The 20,142-nt window shown below is 36.3% G+C and overlaps 1 protein-coding gene across 1 annotated transcript; it reads left to right on the forward strand.

Annotated features, from left to right (window-relative positions):
- The first annotated feature begins 1,065 nt into the window (after nt 1-1,065).
- LOC104224000 (developmentally-regulated G-protein 3) lies at nt 1,066-19,235 on the forward strand. The gene is made up of 10 exons (XM_009775548.2): nt 1,066-1,234; nt 3,536-3,589; nt 5,090-5,263; nt 7,787-7,858; nt 14,396-14,455; nt 15,414-15,523; nt 15,622-15,921; nt 17,472-17,663; nt 18,660-18,711; nt 18,825-19,235. The coding sequence occupies exons 1-10, from the start codon at nt 1,193-1,195 to the stop codon at nt 18,873-18,875; spliced, it is 1,107 nt and encodes a 368-aa protein (XP_009773850.1). The 5' UTR covers nt 1,066-1,192; the 3' UTR covers nt 18,876-19,235.
- The last annotated feature ends 907 nt before the right edge of the window (nt 19,236-20,142 follow it).

Genomic DNA, 20,142 nt, shown 5'->3' on the forward strand with positions numbered 1-20,142 from the left:
AAGAAATTAGCAATTTCGCAGAAGCTCTATGAAATAAGCATTAAGGCACCTAGCGTCAGAGGGAAAAAGAAAAGGGACCCAGTGTCTGTTTTTTACCATGGGTTCACACTGTAATATAGAACCAGCATTTCAAAAAATTTGTACAAAAGATCCACTCTTAAAGCCAAAAGAGAATGGGTGCACATGCACCATAGGATCTAAGGTGGATCCGCCTCTGTTGTTTACCGTTGTTACATTTATGCCTTCTACCTTATTATTATTATTAGATGTACGTCTTCTACCTCGTTCAGTGTTCTTATTTAACTTTTCATTGTTACTTGTCTTTTCTCTTGTTATTTCTCTTGTTTACGAATTGCACAAGTTATATTAGTGAGTACCTTTTGACTTAAAAACCTTGCCACTACTTCATCAAGTTCAGTCACGTTACTTGCTAAGTACATATGGTCGGTTATACTCATACTATACTTCTGCATCTTACATGCAGATTTTGGAGCTAAGCTCTTGTAGATGTCGAAGGCAAGCAAACGAGGATGTACTCAAGTTCCAGTTAGAAGCTATCACCTTGTTCATGGTAGTTTAGAATTTGAAAATCTATATATGTATATTCAAGCAAATATTATATTTTCTTCGTACCAACATTGTAAATCTAATCTTACTGGCTCATGACTTGTACTACCAATCTTTGGGATAGTAGTATGAATTTTTTGCTATTTTATTTATTGATTATTGATGATTTTTTTCATTCGAGTTATATTATTTATTATTTGATTTACCTAATATATTGGGGTTAGATGTCATCACGATTAAGTGATAATTTGGATCGTGACACTTTTATAGTCACACAAATATTATTATCCCACAAGTTTTTAGCTTTTAAAATTATAAATTTTCATACCAAGTCAAACTTTACTACATCAATTGAAACGGGAGGAGTAATATTTTTTGGAAGACCAGAAGTGCTCATTTTAACAAACTTAAAGGACCACAACTACTCTTCAAGTGTATTAAAGACCATTTTAAATCTACACCAAATACAAGGATCATTTTTGTCATTTTCTCCGTCACTAAACCTCAAAAGCGCGCACACACACAGGGGAAAACTCCTAAATTCTCAGCGCTGTCTTTAAAGTCCCTCTTCTCTCTGCCCCTTTGTTCCGACGAAACTTTCCAGAGAGTTCGAATCCACCAAACAATGGCGACCGTTATGCAGAAAATCAAAGATATCGAAGATGAGGTATCAAAAAACTAACACAACGATTTATTGCTTCGTTTTGTTTATATACGCAAAAAAATTACTCAGATGATAGTCTGAAAATGAAATTAATCATTTCAGTTTTATCTATCACTGTATCAATTTTATCTAAGCTTTTATAGCTGTATGAATAACTTATATCTTTTTGCTTAAAAAAATTGAAATGAAATTTATCTGAGAAATGGAAAAGACAATGAGAAAAATTAAACGGGAAAGGATAGTGCTTATATTTCCTAAACAAAAGGACAAGTATATACTTGATTTTCTATAATGGAATTTCAGAAATAAATGGCAATGGAATGGGAAAGATATCATTCTGAGTCTCAAGGAGAACTATGAGGTCTTATAATCTCAATAGAATTAGGTGATTTCTCCCATTTGTGGTAGTCAGAATTACCCGGTATCAGCTGGTAGCAGGGGCGTACGCATGATTTTTTACAAGGGGTGTCGATAATTTAAAAAGTGAACCAGTAAACAAATTACTACAATGAGACAAAGCGGTGGAACTAAGTAGAGAAAAGGGGTTCAAGTTCAACTGAATCCCTTTGTTAGATATTATATTGCATAATTAGGATGAAAACAATTTTTTTTGTTTTATGTAAACAATTGAATTCCCTTGACATTAGGAAAAATTCTAGTAAAGTAGGAAAGGGGCTCAAAAGTTGCTATAGATCCTATGTTTAAATCTCAATTGTGATATTCTTTATTCCAAGATTCCAAATCATAAATTATTAACACTAGTCCCAAAAGATATTTAGAAAATATACTTAAATTTCTTTGGGGGGGGGGGGGGAATCTAATGGAGAATCGTACGTGATGAGCCGCCCAAGGTTGGAGCTGGTAAAGGAGAGTGCGGAATTGGAATAGGAAGTCAGAACTAAGTAAAAAGGTATAGAATATATAAGCCAACGATATATGTTTTTCTATAATAGTATTAAGAGCCCTAAAGTTTAAACAAAGAGTTCCTTTAGATTCTGTTTCATATTCTTTCTCCGAATCGTACTACAGCCTTTGCTCAGATTGGGCCTGGTGTCATTCTGAGGTTATTATATGTAAAAAAAAAAAGAGAGTAAGCGCCTATGCCAGGAATGGAACCTGTGACCTCCTTCGCTGGAAGTAGTGACCACCAGACTGGAACCATTTTGTTTGTAAAGTAGTGCCATCTCAATGGCTATTAATGTTTCTTTTTTTCAATCACCTATAATTTTGTAGAAAATTTTAGCGATGTGGTGTCGGATGATATCGCTTGTAGCAACGTAGGTCCGCCCCCTGGCTGGTAGCAGGTAGTAGGTACCAGGTGAACTAGTCGAGGTGCACGCAAACTGGTCTAGATACCACCGTCATGAAAAGTCTTATTCTGAGTCCCTAATTTGATAAGTATTACTTACTAAATAGCAAGGTTTGGATAAACTTATATGGCTTAGTGCAAGTTTTTAGCGATGTGGTGTCGGATGACACAACTTGTAGCAACGTAGATCCGCCCCTGGCTGGTAGGAGGTAGTAGGTACCAGGTGAACTAGTCGAGGTGTACGCAAACTGGTCTAGACACCACCGTCATGAAAAGTCATATTCTGAGTCCCTAATTTGATAAGTATTACTTACTAATAGCAAGGTTTGGATAAACTTATATGGCTTAGTGCAAGTTTTTGCTGCATTTGTCCCTGCCTCGAGATAATTTTTCAAATTGTTAGTTCATTATGTTGCATAAAGCATAGTGAATGACATCAAATGATGGACAATCAAGTTTCAGGTGCCCTGGTGAAACCCAATAATTTTGAAACCCGAGAAATAAGTATTGGACCTTTTAAGTCCACTCGAAAATGGAGCTATCCTAAAATATCTCGTAGATTTAAATCCATTTATCCTCACTCTTATATCCTAACTAAATCGAAAACAAAATCAGCTATTATGAGTGGCTTTCTTGATCCACAATTAGCTTTGGTTAATTGTTATATTTTATCAAAAATTAAAACTTTGAACGTGCTGTGTAGACCTGGAACTTTCAATGTTCATGCATCTAAAGTCAAAGAGGAAAAATCCATATTAATAGATCTATTCGATTCTTCTTATGTGTACTTGAATCATACCTATTACAACAACAACAACCACCCAGAGAAGCAGATTAAACTAAGTTGATTACATCTTTTCATTAAATTCTAGATATTTCTTTGCTCAGTTTGTGTTCGCTCAATTATGCCTTTGGCCATATGACACCTTTATTTCTTTACGCCGAATAGATATTACTGTTGACTAGAAAGTGAGAAATTGTCTCTTTGCTTGCAGATGGCTAAGACCCAAAAGAACAAAGCTACTGCTCATCATCTCGGTTTGTTAAAGGTAGCACAGTCACAAATATTTGATTGGTTTAGTTTCTGAGGTTACACGAAATTTATTGTTGGGTCATTGATATGCAGTTGGGTTGCTTATGTTTTATGTTCATTATTGTAGACAAAGGGAAGTATGATTTTTCACATTCTTGGATTTGTTGACATGTCATGAGCTTACATCACTCTAAAGTTATATTTGGATTTTTTTTTCCCTTCCATAATCAGGTTTTTAATCAAGACTCTTTACCATACACGAGACATAACCAACAACTGGAAAATATTTTCTTACCCAAAATTAATTTATTCTTTTGCTTATCATGATTTCTATTAAAATGTCATATTATAGGTTGATGCTAGTAAATATGGGTCAAGTGTTTTTCTGTCGTCCAAATGTAATGATCGGGTTGAAATATTATGTGCCTAAAAATTGCAACACCCCCCACCCCCCCCAAAAAAAAATTGCCCTAGGTTTGTCAAGATACCGTGCATATATAATCTTCCAATGCTTTTAGTTGTCTTCTCTAGTTTAGATGCTGGTTGATCTGAGAATATCTGTTTCACAAACAGTCTTGAGTTCTTTAAAACATATAAGGTGATATTTAGGTAATGCGTAAAATTAACGCTAGTTTAGATCTTATCTTCTTGAATTACATAATTCATTCCTCTGTCATTTACTATGAAAGAACGTTCTAATATTCTTTTCCTCTTTATTAGCAACTTTTCCATTTACTCTTTCTGTGGTAGAAAGTCATCGAACTATGTTTTAATCCTGTACTCCTTTTGGCTCCAATTGCTTGACCTACTTCTTGTTGTTCGCTTCATTTCCATTAGCGGCGGCATTTCCCGTTTACAGCTGCTCGAATTAGCATGGATAATTGTCCTATGTATAACTGTTGGTGTGGTTTGACATCATTATAACACATCTCTAACTCCAAAACTTTATGTTTCTTTTCTTTTCCAGAACTCCAAACTTGTGTAGTATCAGATTTCTGATATTAGTTTTTTGTTAGTCATAGATGCAGTAACGTGGGATGAAAGGAGTATTCTCACACTCACTGAAATAGCAACATGCTAACAAATAACTAGGTAAATTTACCATCAATACAAAGAGATTTTACTAAATTCACTTGCTATGGTTATTTAATAGTACAATGAGTGGTTAGGCAAAACCGGCAAACCTTCGAGGGAGCTTCAAGAGCTTCTCGGATTAGCATAGGACACCTTGTTGATATAACTGTTGATGTGGTTTGACAGCATTATAACACATCTCTAACTCCAAAACTCGATTTTTTTCTTTTCCGAAAATCTAATTGGTATAATATCAGAATTTCTGCATTAGGTTTTGGTTAAAGATATGTGCAGTAAACATGGGAAGAACAAGTATATATTTTCGCACACTCATTAAATGTTAACATGCATAAAAATTATAATTACTTGCTATGGTTATTTTATTGTATGATTAGTTTTTCGTACTACAACCTAATACTTTTGTAATGCAATGCATGGCTAGGCAAAACTGGCAAAACTTCGAAGGGAGCTTCTTACACCTACATCAAAAGGTGGTGGTGGAGCTGGAGAAGGTTTTGATGTTACAAAAAGCGGTGATGCAAGAGTGGGTTTAGTGGGCTTTCCTTCAGTTGGAAAGTCGACACTCTTGAACAAATTGACTGGAACTTTTTCTGAGGTATGTAACCATCCAATGATATCTAAGTTCGTTATCTAGTACTTTGATTCTCTTAGTTCATGAATTCTCTTTTGACCAACAGAAGTGTAGATAAGAAAATTGCAAAACAGTCTCTTGGTTCACCCAGGAGGTCCATAATTGTATAGATGATTGGGTTTCTTTTGTACAGAACCATATTGCAGTGTAGGTTCTTTACTTTTTTTTTTTTTAGTATACGGCTTGTATACAGGTTTTCCCCATCATTAATATAATTATTTACTTTATAAAGAAATAGTGTACGATAAGAGGTAAAATTGTGTCAGTTCTGTAATTATGAAAAAGGGTTTTGTATTAGCTTCTTAGAAGTTTGAATTTTAAAGTGTCAAATAGCATATGGAATCCTTTTCAGTTGAAAAATCAGCTTTTTCTTGGAATAATTATGAGGAAATGATGGCAACTCTTTTATAGTAGAGGCAGTACCATCAAGAAATATCCACTCGATATATTTGTCAGAGGTATCAAGCATCAGGTCAGATTATGACTTATGAGAAGCACGTGTAAAGTATATTTAAATGACATTCCAATTAAATTTTTTGCTGAATTTTTACAAGAGGGCTGGTCGAGTGGAAGGGACCTCCAGCTCGAACCATGAGGTCAGAGGTACAACTTACCAAGGGGAAAATGTAGAAAAGCCACGGTTGGCCCCGTGGGGTGTGTGTGTGTGTTTTTTTTTTTTTTGGGGTGTGTGTGTGTGTGTGTGGGGGGGGGGGGGTTGATCGGTAGGTTTTCCATGTAAAAACACTTAGTTTTTCTGAACTCAGCCCCCTTTTAGAGGAAATGAGTGTGATACTCGGGCTCATATGCTCTTTAAGATGATGAGAATTGGCAGATACGATTTCAAATTTTTGTGATTTGAAAGTTCATATGGTTTTGGAAGGAAAAAGATTTACCATGAATAACGAACTTTATATTGATGAGAAAGCAGTACAATGATGCAAAATGAAGTTTATCCTTCAAATAAGGAGTTGTTGTACTCTTCACAAATGATTTTTGGAACTCTAAAATGAATAATAAGAGGGACAAAAGGAACATATATATAATTCTTCTAGGAAAAAAAATGATGTAAAGGGGCTAACAAACTAGTATTTTTGTGCTCTAGTGCTTTTGTTCTTTTGTAACTTTGCATCTTCTTGATGCCTTTTATTAATGAAACACCTTACTTCATCTAAAAAAAATTCTTCTAGGAAATTTAGTCTTTTCTATGAACTATGAAGTCTGGGAAATGTAGTCTTTGAGCAAGGAGCATAATGAAAGATTTAATAATGAGTTTATTAGGGAAAAGTGAGAAATCTTCTAGAATAGGAGAAACATGAGGGCAACAAATTAATCGCTTTAGCTCTACAGATGCATGAAGATGCTTTCTTGAATTCTTCTTTCCTTAGCTTTCGTGGCTTATAACATTCAACAGTAAAGAATTGGCTTGAAGTCTTTGTGGGTAGGTTACACTGTTAAAAGTAGGTGGTGCTGATACTCTGAGTCATGAAAGATATATAAATTTCCTACCTGCAAATATACTAATTACTAGATGTGGATCTTCTTCACTACAGTAGCATTACCATGGGCTGTACTGTAGTAGCACCGGCATGAAGTAGAGTCTGAAAAGATGAACCTACGCACGAAACATAGAACTTGTTTGAATATAAGTTGGACGAATTTACACATGGAAGTTACTCTTTTAATGTCAAATTGTGATTCTATAGCTTGCTTAGTGATTTGGTAGTTGAGTCTATTCTTGAGTTTATCACAGAATAGGTAAGGTGAAGTGGCAATATAGTTGTGTAACAGTCTCCTAATCAGGGTACCTAACTTGATCAATTTGAATGCTTAACTTAGTGAATATGAATACATGCGCTGTGTTAGCTAGAAATCTCTATAAAATATAGTAGCACAAGTTGCTCAGGTTTGTATTCTGGAAACTTAGTCCGTTGTTCTTACATAGCGTTTTCCCGTATTATTATTTTGTGTTTCTCTTTCCTTTTTCCCTCTTTTATGGATGGAAGGGCGCAAGAGTTTTTTCTTTTTACTATGTTCTCTATTTTGGAAGTTAGATCTAATTTCTTATCCCAAGGTTTAACTTGTGATCATTAATCAGAGACAAATTAACATTTCAAGGGGAGAAAAGGCTTCATCATTTAATTTTGATTCTCGTAAGTCAAGAAATAAGCAAATCAGCTATTTCTCGAGTTGATTGTTTTTCTGCTCTAACTTTTTGGGGACCACCAAATGAACTTTAAAAGTAGTGGCAAGAAAATATATAGGTAATTGATCATTAGTCAGATCCGTATCTTTAAAGCAAAATCAACTCTTTTCTAAGTAGTGAATTGCCTTTGATTACGAGTCATTTGTGCTACTACAATCGGCTGTCGAAGCAAATATAACCTGTTCTGTTGGCTTGACGCTTCTAGGAAAAACACAATGGAACTTCACGTTGCAAGGTGGTTTCATTATGCCTTTTCCTAACAAGCCCTCTTCTATGGTTGACAGGTTGCTTCATATGAATTTACCACCTTAACGTGCATTCCTGGTGTCATCATGTATCGAGGAGCTAAAATCCAGGTATCACAAAACCTTCATGATTTTCTAGAACCTGGCACTTAAGAACGCTTCAGATATAGTTTGCTACTTGTGCAAATAAAACTGTCAACTTGAAGGAGTACTGCTTTTTTGATGAGAATAGGAATTGATCTATTTGGATACTGATACTAATTTTGCTCACTTGTGTCCAGAAATATTTGGAAGTAGATTTTTGTAATCATAAATAAGGAGAATATGAAAACAGTTTGTACTAGTTACTCTGCAATGAGATTTTCTCATGGAGGATATTCTTCCCTGAAATGTGCTTCTAGGTTTTATTAGCCACTAGTTGCTTCTGTAAATGTCTTAGCTTCAATTATATAATCCAGATAATCAGAGGGAAGGCAGTTATCTAACTTGTCGATTAACTTATAAAAAAGTTATCTAAATTGTTGGTCTCTTGAAGTGTACTTTTTCTCAGTTTTAAGGGAGAGTATGTTCAAATTATGATTATGTTGACACCAGATATAAGACGTGGTTTCGCTTATCCAAAAAAAAAGTATAAGAATAAAGAGTTGTGGTTTCATATGTACATTGTTTTCTCTTATATATTAGAATCACTTGCTAAATGTTGTGATTGTGTTTCCTTTTATAAGCTAGAAGCAATTATTGCTATTCTCTCTAGAGTGAGTATCAGTATAATTTTGCCTAGAACCTGCACTGCTTGCAATTTGTGGCTTGCCTTATTACAAGAGCATTCTTCCCTATTAATATGAAGCACTGATGAAGCCGAAAATCCCTTTTCTGGAAGAGCCTTTAATGTACTCTTATTGGTCATTTGTTCACGAACTAGTTATGTAGAGATTACAATAAATTGAATTTTTTATATGGTGAATAATAATGTAGGGATTGATTGCTTTAGTTACTCTTAGTTACTTTAGGAGAGGTAGAGGAAGGCCGAAGAAGTATTGGAGAGATATGATTAGGCAGGACATGGCACATCTTAGCTTACCGAGGACATGAACGTTGATAGAAAGTTGTGGAGGTCGAGAATTAGGGTAGAATATTAGTGGGGTATAAAGTGTACTTCCTTTCCATACCAGTAGTTTTAGTATTATTCCCGTTGTCTTATTCTTAGATATCTGTTACTATCTGATGTTGCTTCTGCATTGGTTATGTTGCTATCTGCTTCTTTTCATGACTTTTTCACTACTGTATTGTTGTTCCTTACTGCTGTGATTCTGCGTGCCTGGAGTTGAGGGTCTATCAGAAACAACCTCTTTACCCGCTCCAGGTAGAGTAAGGTTGCGTACACATTATCCTCCCTAAACTCCATTTGTGGGAATACACTGGGAATGTGTTTGTTGTTGTTGTACTCTTATCCGTGTATGGCTAATACATGTATTCTTATTCCACATTCTATACTGCATAAAATAACATACAGATTTTCGCATAAATTATGCATGTATCTTTTTAATAATCGTGGTATCTGAGCCAGGTTGTGCATACCCCATAACTTATGCATGTATAAACAATGCAAGAGTATAATAAGGCCAACCAACCGCTTTATAGAGTTACGTGGCATTTATTTTTTTCTTGTACAACCAACCATACTAGATATTAACTTAGCAGAATTTTATGTTGAGATTATTTCTATTAGTGAGGTAAATCAAACACCCTTAATGTATAGCATTGTTGGAGCCAAGTGAGTTAACCTGGCCTTAATGTGGAAGCTCTTTCCTCAAGAAGGAAAATGGTCAAAGATAAGTAGATGTGGAATAAATGAAATAAAATGCTTTCAGTGTAAAAAGCCAGTTTTTATGGCAAATTTTGGGTTCACTGCCTTGCATGAACGCGAGATGTTTTGTGCATGGAGCTGCCCTTTATTTTTGGCTGTCAAGTGCTGATTAAGTTGTGAGGTGTTATGTACCATCTTCTTATAAGATTTCTTTTAAAAATGGTATCTATTCATAGCATTGGGCTCCTCAAGGCTGAATTGGTCCATTTCCCCAAAATTAACCCAACATTAACTTCCATTCGTCATTTCCCCCCTTATCTTTTCTTTTAATTGTACATGTTAAGAGTGAGCTCCTGACCGGCGGCAAAGCTGTGTTCTTCACCATGCAGACAGTAAAAATAAGCATTAGTCCGCACAAAGCCATTGATAGTGAATGATGATCAAAATTGTATCTTGGAATGTTAGGGGTCTAAATAGATTTAGAAAGAGGGAGTTGATAAAAAATATGGTTCATAGCTGGAAAGCAGATGTTTATTGTTTTCAGGAGTCCAAGATATTAGGGGAAATAAGGGAAATAGTTAGAGAACTATGGGCATACAGGTGGGTGAAATTTGTTCGGTTAGAAGCAAATGGAACTGGGGGTATCCTTATCATGTGGGACAGTAGTATATCCTTATAATTGGGTATGTATTCCATCACATGTAAGTTCAGTGGTAAGTCACAAGAGTTTGATTGGCATTTGTCTAGTGTATATGCTCCTAATGATAGAGTTGAAAGAGAAAAAGTATGGTGGGAGTTAGGTGCTGCTAGGGGTTTATTCACTGGTCCTTGGGTAGTGTGTGGGGACTTTAATACAGTCAGGTTTCCATCCGAGAAGAAGAATTGTAATAATTTCACCAGATCGATGGAGGAATTTACAGGATTCATTAAGGATATGGGGTTAGTAGACTTGCAGCTGCTAGGAGGGAAGTTCACTTGGAAGAAAGGGGTTAATCATAACATTGCTGCTAGGTTGGATAGGTTTCTGGTGTCTGAGGAATGGGATGAAGGCTTTAGAAATATTAAGCAGTCAATCTTGCACAGGGTCACTTCATACCACTTCCCGCTATGTGGGAATTGGGGACCAGTGAAATCTTACTTCAAATTTGAGAACTGGTGGCTGCTGACTGAAAGCTTCAAGGACAGAATTAAAAACTAGGGTCACTTCATACCACTCCCCGCCGATGCTACAATGTGGGAATTGGGAACCAATGAAATCTTACTTCAAATTTGAGAACTGGTGGTTGCTGACTGAAGGCTTCAAGGACATAATTAAAAACTGGTGGGATTCTTTCTCTTGTGCTGGTAGGCCTGATTATGTCCTTGCTTTCAAACTGAAAGCTTTGAAGGCGAAACTTAAAGAGTGGAGCAAATCAACACAAGGTAACTTGGATATGCAGAAATTGAACATCCTCGGCCAACTCGCTGAACTAGAGGAGACTCAAGAGCTTAGGATCCTAAATGATGAAGAAATTCATAAGAAAACTACTCTACTGTTGGATTTTGAGGAAATTGCTAGAAAGGAGGAGATAACATGGAGGCAAAGGTCTAGAACTATTTGGTTGAAAGAAGGAGACAAAAATACTAAGTTTTTCCATAGAACTGCAAATGTTCACAAAAGGTACAACAACATTGATAAGCTACTAGTTAATGGGGAAACTATGGAGAATCCAGAAGACATCAAGAAGGAGATAGTCACTTTTTATCAAAACCTATACGCAGAGACTGAGGAGTGGAGACCACAATGTAACTTAAGGGAATGCCCAACCATTAGCCTAGAGGATAACTAGATGCTACTGAGCACCTTTGAACCACAGGAAATCTGGGAGAGTGTCAAAGCATGTGCAGGGGACAAGGCTCCTGGCCCCGATGGTTATACTATGGCTTTCTACACTCAATGTTGGGAAGTGATCAGTCCATAGGTGATTGCTTCTGTACAGAATTTTCAAGAAAATGGAGTCTTTGAAAAAAGTTTCAATGCCAACTTTGTGGCTCTAATCCCAAAGAAAGTGGGAGCCAAGGAATTGAAAGACTTTAAACCTATCAGTCTGATAGGTAGCATCTATAAAATAATTTCAAAGATACTGACAGAGAGACTCAAAAAAGTGATGTGCAAATTGGTGGATACACAGCAGATGGCCTTTATCAAAGGCAGGCAAATTATGGATGCTATTCTCATTGCTAATGAGTGTGTAAATGCTAGAATGAAGAGCAAAAATTCGGGCATTTTGTGTAAGCTGGACATAGAAAAGGCTTATGATCACCTGAACTGGGAGTTTTTGTTGGGAATCTTGCTGAAGGCTTTGCTGAAAGGTGGATCAGCTGGATCAAATTCTGCATTAGCACTGTAAAATTTTCCATTCTGATTAATGGTGCACCTGTTGGATTTTTCTCATCTCAAAGAGGATTGAGACAGGGGGACCCTGTGTCACCCTTCTTATTTATTCTTGCAATGGAAGGTTTAAACAACTTGTTTAAAATTGTCAAAGCTAACAACAAGATTAGGGGGTTCAGGGTGAAATCTAGGGAATCAGATTACTTGGAAATCACACATTTGCAATATGCAGATGATACACTGGTATTTTGTGATGCTAGTAGGGATCAAATGCTATCTCTGAGAGTGGTTTTCATTCTTTTTGAAGTTATATCTAGATTACACATTAACTAGAATAAGAGTTTCATTTATCCAGTTAATGAAGTAATGGAGATACATAGCTTGGTGAGAATCCTTGGAGGTAGAATAGGAGTTTTGCCAACTGCTTATCTGGGAATGCCACTAGGGGCAAAAAGCAAATCAAAGAGGGATATGGAATGGAGTAGTAGAGAAATGTGAGAAGAAGTTAGTTAGCTGGAAGAGCCAATATCTATCCTTGGGAGGAAGATTAACCCTCATTAACAATGTTCTTGACGCCATGCCTACTTACATGATGTCCTTATTCCCAATGCCTGCAAGTATAGTGAAAAGACTTGATGTTCTGAGAAGAAACTTCCTGTGTCAAGGCAGCAGTGAAAAAAACAAAATCCATCTGGTCAGATGGGATATCCTTACAGCCAGCAAGAAGGAAGGGGGAATGGGGATCAGGAATCTGAAAATCTAAAACCAAAGTTTGATGATGAAGTGGTTATGGAGGTTTGCCACAACAGAGCAATCTTTGTGGAAGAATGTAATCAAGGCAAGGTATGGGATGGAAGGAAATTGGACAACTAAACCTGTAAATAGTCTTTATGGGGTAAGTTTGTGGAGGTCGATCAGAAATCTTTGGCCTAAGCTCAGTAACAAATCCAGCCTCAAAGTTGGAAATGGAATGAAAACATCTTTTTGGAAAGATATATGGCTTGGGCAAAGAACTCTGAAGCAACTTTTTTCGGATATTTACAACTTGAATCAACAACAAGGATCATCTGTTGGAGAGGTGTGGACAGGCCAAGGGTGGAACCTCACTTATAGAAGACTACTAAATGATTGGGAAATTCAGAGATTGATAGCTTTCTATAACACTCTAGAACAATTCAAAGGGACTTCCAATATTGAGGATCGTGTGATCTGGCAAGGGGGTAGAGAAGGCAGGTTCTCTGTTAGATTAGCTTACAAGGAGTACAACCACTCTAACAACCAAATTGGTTGTTGGCCTTGGAAGTTGATATGGAAAGTTAAAATCCCATACAAAGTTGCATGTTTTACTTGGCTTTTAGCAAGAGAGGCAATTCTGACACAAGATAACCTCATCAAGAGAGGATATCAGTTGGGATCCAGATGTTATTTATGTGAAGAACATGAGGAGACAGTCAACCATCTTTTTTTGCACTGCAGAGTTACTGACCAACTATGGAAGGTATTCATCAACCTGAGGGAGATTCGATGGGTCATGCCTGGGAGAATCCGGGAAGTTCTAGCTAGCTGGAAAAGAGATGATGAACAATTCAGTCAGAAAGAGAGATGGAAGATTGTCCCTGCTTGTATATGGTGGACAATTTGGAAGGAAAGGAATCAAAGGTGTTTTGAAGACAACCATAGTCCTATACAAAAGCTGAAGATGAGCGGTCTACTCTCTATTTTTTTTTTGGTGTAAACAGGAGTATTTAGAAGAATGTGAAAGTATTTTTGATGTTTTAGACTTTTTATGAGATTTAACAGAGAACTAGACTAGAATAAAACAAGAATCTCTTCTGTACTCCCTCTTGTAATTATGGAAGGATACACTAGTTTAGTGTAGGCTTCCTTTTATATTAATACAAACATGTTACCTTTTCAAAAAAAAAAAAAAAAAGATACCTGTAATTGGGAGGATGTAAATAAAACCAAAGTCCCTACTTGTATAGAAGATTGGGCATCTTTTGTAGAGGATCATGTTTTGATGTAAATTCTCTACTTTTTGCTATACTTCTCGTATACGAGAGTTTTTTCTCCCTTTTGATTAATACAATTTACCTTATAAAAAAAAAAAACTAAAGTTACAGGTGCCAGGCAGTGAAGTATTACTGAGTTTTCCTAATTCATGAAACTCTTTTATCAACTTTATTGTAAAGAAGGGCACATGGTGCACAGTGTGAAAGACTACTTAGCTTTTACTCTTGATATCTTTATTTCTTCTTTTTCTTTACTACTTAGCTTTTACTCTTGATATCTTTATTTCTTCTTTTTCTTTAATGTGTGTGGTTCACATCATATAGGATTATCCATCTCGCAAGCATCATAATGTTTAATTCTACTTATCAAAAAAAAAACATCATAATGTTTGATTCTATAATTTTGCTTAATATGAAACTCTCTTGCTCATCCCCTTTCCCGATTTTTTTGGTAGTTGTTGGATCTCCCAGGAATTATTGAGGGTGCCAAGGATGGAAAAGGTAGAGGAAGGCAGGTAAAGTGTTGCGTTTGCTTCTTAGCTATCTCATTATTTTTTTAGCACCATATATTTTTCATAAGAAAACAGAGATTTTATTTTAAGGACTCTGTATCCAAGACAAGCAAGTAGATACATTTAAAACCTAAGAAAATGGTACCTGAAATGAATTCTCTCCAATCATGATGAAGATCAGTCAAGAAGATACCAGAGAATATCTGTGTATTTTCTCCACATTGAATACACCCTCCATTCTCATTTGCTTAACACTCTTTCCTTTTTTTGTCGCAAAATGAGTAAACTTTGCTATATCTAGTTTTTTAGAAACTATTTAACTTTTATGTTCCTAATTTACCATTGACATGAGTTGTTGTAGGCCCCATTGCATATAAAAACAAACATCAAAGGGTAGTTTTGGTACTTCTTACATATTAAGCTTATGCATCAAAAAATTTCTTTCTTAAACTTCTTCTCCAATAAAAATTGCCAAATAATTTGGAGTAGATGGGATGAAATTATAAAAAGTTGGAATGAAGTATATGGAACCACTAAAGCACACCTCTCAAAGTAAATACACCCACTTCTTGATAAAGCCATAGTTACATCCAGCTTTACATTGGTCGTTTCCCCTTTCTACCTGTACCTTCAATGAATAGCTATACTAAGGAAGGACCTGAATATTTTGGCCATATTGAAGACATGATAACTATTGTGGAACTACACAAAGAAAGCGGATGATCTGGTGTTGCATGTCAACTAAATGCACCATATCACGGCCAACAATAGTCACATTCCCTCAAATTTCTGTCCCCCATTCCTCTTTGCTTTTACAAATAGGTCTAAATGAATTGCCGTGTACTCGTGATTATTGATGTATGACATGATACTTGAGAGTCTTCAACCTTCATTTCTTGTTTTATTAAGATGTAGTTGGTGGCCTTAATATCACTTATCTTGTGATTGATGACAAATACAGGTTATCAGTACTGCAAGGACTTGCAATTGTATACTTATTGTTCTTGATGCAATAAAACCAATTACTCACAAACGTCTCATCGAGAAAGAGCTTGAGGGATTTGGCATCAGGTAATAGACTGTTGTAATGTTTGTGTTCCCCTTGTGTAATCTGCTTTTCCTTTCCCCCCCTATTGATTCACGATTCTTGGTGCTCTTCCCTTTATTAGGTTGAACAAGGAACCACCTAATCTGACATTCAGGAGGAAAGAGAAGGGTGGGATCAATTTAACATCAACAGTGACCAATACTCATTTAGACCTCGACACCGTAAAGGCCATATGCAGCGAATACAGAATACATAATGCTGATGTTCATCTTAGGTATGATGCAACTGCTGATGACCTTATTGATGTCATTGAAGGCAGTAGAGTATACACACCTTGCATCTATGTTGTGAACAAAATTGATCAAATCACAATGGAAGAGCTGGAGATTCTGGATAAACTTCCCCATTATTGTCCGATCAGGTAGTTATCCGTTTTTTTTTAAAAGTTTTGTGTTTGTTTCTTTTCATCTATCATTTACAGATTTCGGTAAATAAAAGCTTCACGGATAACAACATATAGGAACCCGTGACAAGAATTGAATAAAATTGGTGAAAGCCTAATAGAAATGTTCACTTCTTAATACTTCGATAAAGTATATAAGAAATATGCACTTCTTTAATATAGCTTGAGATTCTTGATGATCAACATACATCAGACTCCGCAATATTGGTAAAATCTCGATTAGCACTGTGTATGCCACTTTATTCCCTCCATTCATTATTTAAGCTGACACATTGTTCTTCTCGTTGTAGCTGACCCTATTCAAGTCAATTTTTTGCTTTTGATATTTCCAGTAAGGTCAGACTTAGATTTCGTTTGGTTGGCAAACCATATCAATATCAAGTAGCCGATATTGAAACAGCATTATTGAAGTAATGTGTGTACTTGAACTAGTTCTTCTACTAAACATTGATTCAACTGCCACCGTCGAGTAAAGAGGCAAGTAGGTGTTAGCTGGATAGATCTTTTTTGACGATTGGATTGGCTCCATCACTTCATGAGTTCAGGGTTAAGGACCTCTTACAAAAGTTATGGATTGATATGAATGTTCTATGCATTTCCTGCTTGTGGTTCACAACCATCTTTTTTTGGGTTATATTTACTTTTCGTGAGGTTACTCTGATTTCCTGTCATCACATCTGTTGAAATTGAGAAGGATTAATGGAATATAATTTCATAATATTTCTAGATTCACAACATATATAGATTCTTTGAACTTTAGTATGGTTCACAACCATCTTTTTTTGGGTTATATTTACTTTTCGGTGAGGTTACTCTGATTTCCTGTCATCACATCTGTTGAAATTCAGAAGGATTAATGGAATATAATTTCATAATATTTCTAGATTCACAACATATATAGATTCTTTGAACTTTAGTAAGATAGTAACTGAGCATGCTTTTTGTTATTTTTAGTAGAGTAGTACTTACTTTTTGTAGTAGAGAATGACTACGCCCATATTGTATGTAACTAAGACTCTCATATAAGAAGCTCTTATTATACATTTTTATAAGTTACACTCAATTCAAGCCTGATAAATTTCGTTAATTGCTGTAGTGCATGTCTTTAGTCATCTATGCTTCCGTTTTAGTTCTCTGTTGTGTTTTTTTTCATTGCCTTATTCTCTGAGAAATGAAGTTCCTGGAATCATTTTAAGTTCATGTCTTCTCTTCACTTAAAGACAAGGTGGGTTGATCTGATGGTAAGCACCCTCCACTTCCAACCAAGAGGTTGTGAGTTCGAGTCACCCTAAGAGCAAGGTGGGGAGTTCTTGGAGGGAAGGATGTCGAGGGTGTATTGGAAACAGCCTCTCTACCCTAGGGTACGGGTAAGGTCTGCGTACACACTACCCTCCCCAGACCCCACTTGTTGTGGGATTATACTGGGTTGTTGTTGTTGTTGTTGTCTTCTCTTCACTTAAGAATCTATCAATCTTATCGTAAAATGCTTTTTATATGATTTCCTGCAGTGCTCATTTGGAATGGAATCTTGATGGCTTGCTGGAGAAGATTTGGGAATATCTCAGTCTAACCCGTATATACACTAAGCCGAAGGGAATGAATCCAGACTATGAGGATCCAGTAATTCTATCATCAAAGAGGAGGACAGTGGAGGACTTCTGCGACAGAATCCACAAGGATATGGTTAAACAATTCAAATAGTATGTGTTCCTTTCAACAGTTCTTCCCTTTACAGTTTCTTATATTGATGTTATAAGTACCCTTCACATGTGTTGTCAAGAGGACGAGTATGGCAATTTTTTTTTGATGTATGGTATTCTTCTTTACAAAGTAAGGAAAAGGGATTTCCAAGGGAGACATGAGGAGGGCATAGGAAGTGCGTCAAGGGAAAATTGTGCATACTTCAATAAGGGCCTTCTCTCTGTGGCCCAAATATGGCAAAGAAAAGGAGAACGGGGTGTGAGTGGGGGGAGGGGGTGGGCCGGTGGGGGTTTGAGGTTTCCAGTAATTTACTGAAACTCCAAAGGAGCAGGATACTGCAAACTCCAGACAGCTTCCCTGACATTCTTCAAAAAAATCAAATGCTTTTTGAGCTAGTTACTGGAAAACTCGCAAATTGTTAGGACTATATAAACCTTCACCACACTACAAAACACACCCACTGCTAGTCAAATGCTTATTGAGCTTGTGGGATCTGTGGCAGTAAAACTCTGATTTCCATTTTCCCCTTCTTTTTTGTGTTTGGTTTTGTTTAGTGGTGAGAAACAGGAACTCTATCTGTCAAAAGATTGATGAAGCATAATTGTTATTCCTTCAGGTCTATTTTCAGATAAAGAAATAATTTGATAAAGGTCAAATCAGATAGAATTACAGTCATGAGTCTTAAAATAGCCTTTGTCGATGCCAACTTGCTTCATATTGAAGCGTAGTTGTTGTGTTTTAACATAGTTTTTCTGTGCTCTCCTGATCCATTTGGTCGAAGCTTTTTATTATCATTGCCCCTCACTTGGTAAATCAGCATTTGACCTTCGGCGATTATGATAACTTGCATGATCATAATGCTGTCTTTGAGGACCTTTTTCCATTGACTCGCATCATTTGATTTCATATCGTTTGTCATACAATGTTAACATTTAGGTTTGGTATGATCTGATATTTTCTATCATCTTAACAATCATGTGCCTTGGGTGCTGCAGTGCGCTGGTTTGGGGTTCAAGTGCAAAACACAAACCTCAGAGGGTGGGCAGGGTAAGTACTCTGAACTGCTTGTATTACATTTTATCTACTGGTTTCTTTGTCGCTTGTCCCTTCCTAGATTTTCTGCAATTAGGATGCTGTTCTTTACACTTGTTCTGTACCAGGAACATGAACTAGAAGATGAAGACGTCGTCCAAATCATCAAGAAGGTGTGATTGTAGAACTTGTACTTTGAATGCTGCAGTTGATGCAGATCTCTAGCACTAAAGGGTTTCATCGCATGTTGAGGTTTGTCCTAGATTGCATCCCTTGATTTAGTTGTCCTTTTTCCGGTAGGTAGATCTAGTTTGAACAAAGTAAATCTTGTTGTGCATGTTGTCACGTACAAGCTGTATGGTGAATCTGCGCGTGTGCTGGCTAATCGTCCTCTGTATCATCTAAAGCCTGCCCCAGGGAGCAGTTGGTGATAGTTGAAACTGCAAAAATTTGGTTTGTTTGTTCATACACTGTTGCCTCCAACTGGCGCTAAAATTTTCCATGAGAACTTTAGTGTTTTTGATGATTTTATGTTTGAATCTTTCTTCAAATCTCCATTACATAAACCAGGGCTTTCCATGCGTCGGAAAAAGAATCTAGGAGTAGGAGTTTCCAAATCTCTAGTTTGGCTCCTATCTAATTTGATGCAACCTGTATTAAACTTTCGTCAGATTTCAGAATATTTAGGTAAGCAAATATTTACTAGATTTGAATGCGCCAGAACTCGGTACGACTTTCAAACCTGCCCAATACTACTTCCATTTAATGTATGACCTTCACTTTATGAAGGTTAACTTTGTTAATTTTAAGGGTCTAGCATAAAAACCCAGTCACTCATCGGTAACTGCATTATTTCTCAAAATTAGGTGCACATCACGGGTTCAAATCTTGTGTATTTAAGTGAATGCTGGAGGAACAGGCTCATTTATCCACCAAATTTTGAACCATGCGTCACTGATCCGTGAGATTACTCAGTCATAAAAGAATTACCTAATTGTTTCTCTAATTAAAAGAGTTATATTTGTTTATAAAGGTGGTAGAAGGCTCATATTTAAGAGCAAGTCATTGTTTCGGAGGGGAAAGGAGATCTGAGCACACACTGCAACAGGATCTCAACAATCAACCAAATGTAATGAGTTCTAATTTGCCTATTTGTTTTAATTTTTGAACCTAACTTTAAACGACAACACTTAAAGAGCTCACCTAGGGAAGAAGGAAAATCGTGAAAATGGTCACATTGCATTTAAATTAATCTTTTGAGACGATAAAATTATCCAACTGTGTTTCTCATACACTAAAGGGTCGTTTGGTTTGAGTATGGCTTATGCCGGGATAAGTTATACTGGTATAAGTTATGCTGGGATTGTTTTTTATCCATTGTTTGGTATGTTGTATTAAATATGACAACTGCATAATTTGTAAGAAGAATGTATAAGTTATACAGGT

The sequence above is a fragment of the Nicotiana sylvestris genome, chromosome 5 (genome assembly GCF_000393655.2).
Source record: "Nicotiana sylvestris chromosome 5, ASM39365v2, whole genome shotgun sequence".
NCBI classification, from domain to species: domain Eukaryota; kingdom Viridiplantae; phylum Streptophyta; class Magnoliopsida; order Solanales; family Solanaceae; genus Nicotiana; species Nicotiana sylvestris.

Coding starts and splice junctions, on each gene's coding strand:
- LOC104224000 (XM_009775548.2), top strand. CDS start 1,193: ATGGCGACCGTTATGCAGAAAATCAAAGATATCGAAGATGAG. Junction 5,264..7,786: donor TGACTGGAACTTTTTCTGAG/GTATGTAACCAT, acceptor TATGGTTGACAG/GTTGCTTCATATGAATTTAC. Junction 18,712..18,824: donor AACCTCAGAGGGTGGGCAGG/GTAAGTACTCTG, acceptor GTTCTGTACCAG/GAACATGAACTAGAAGATGA.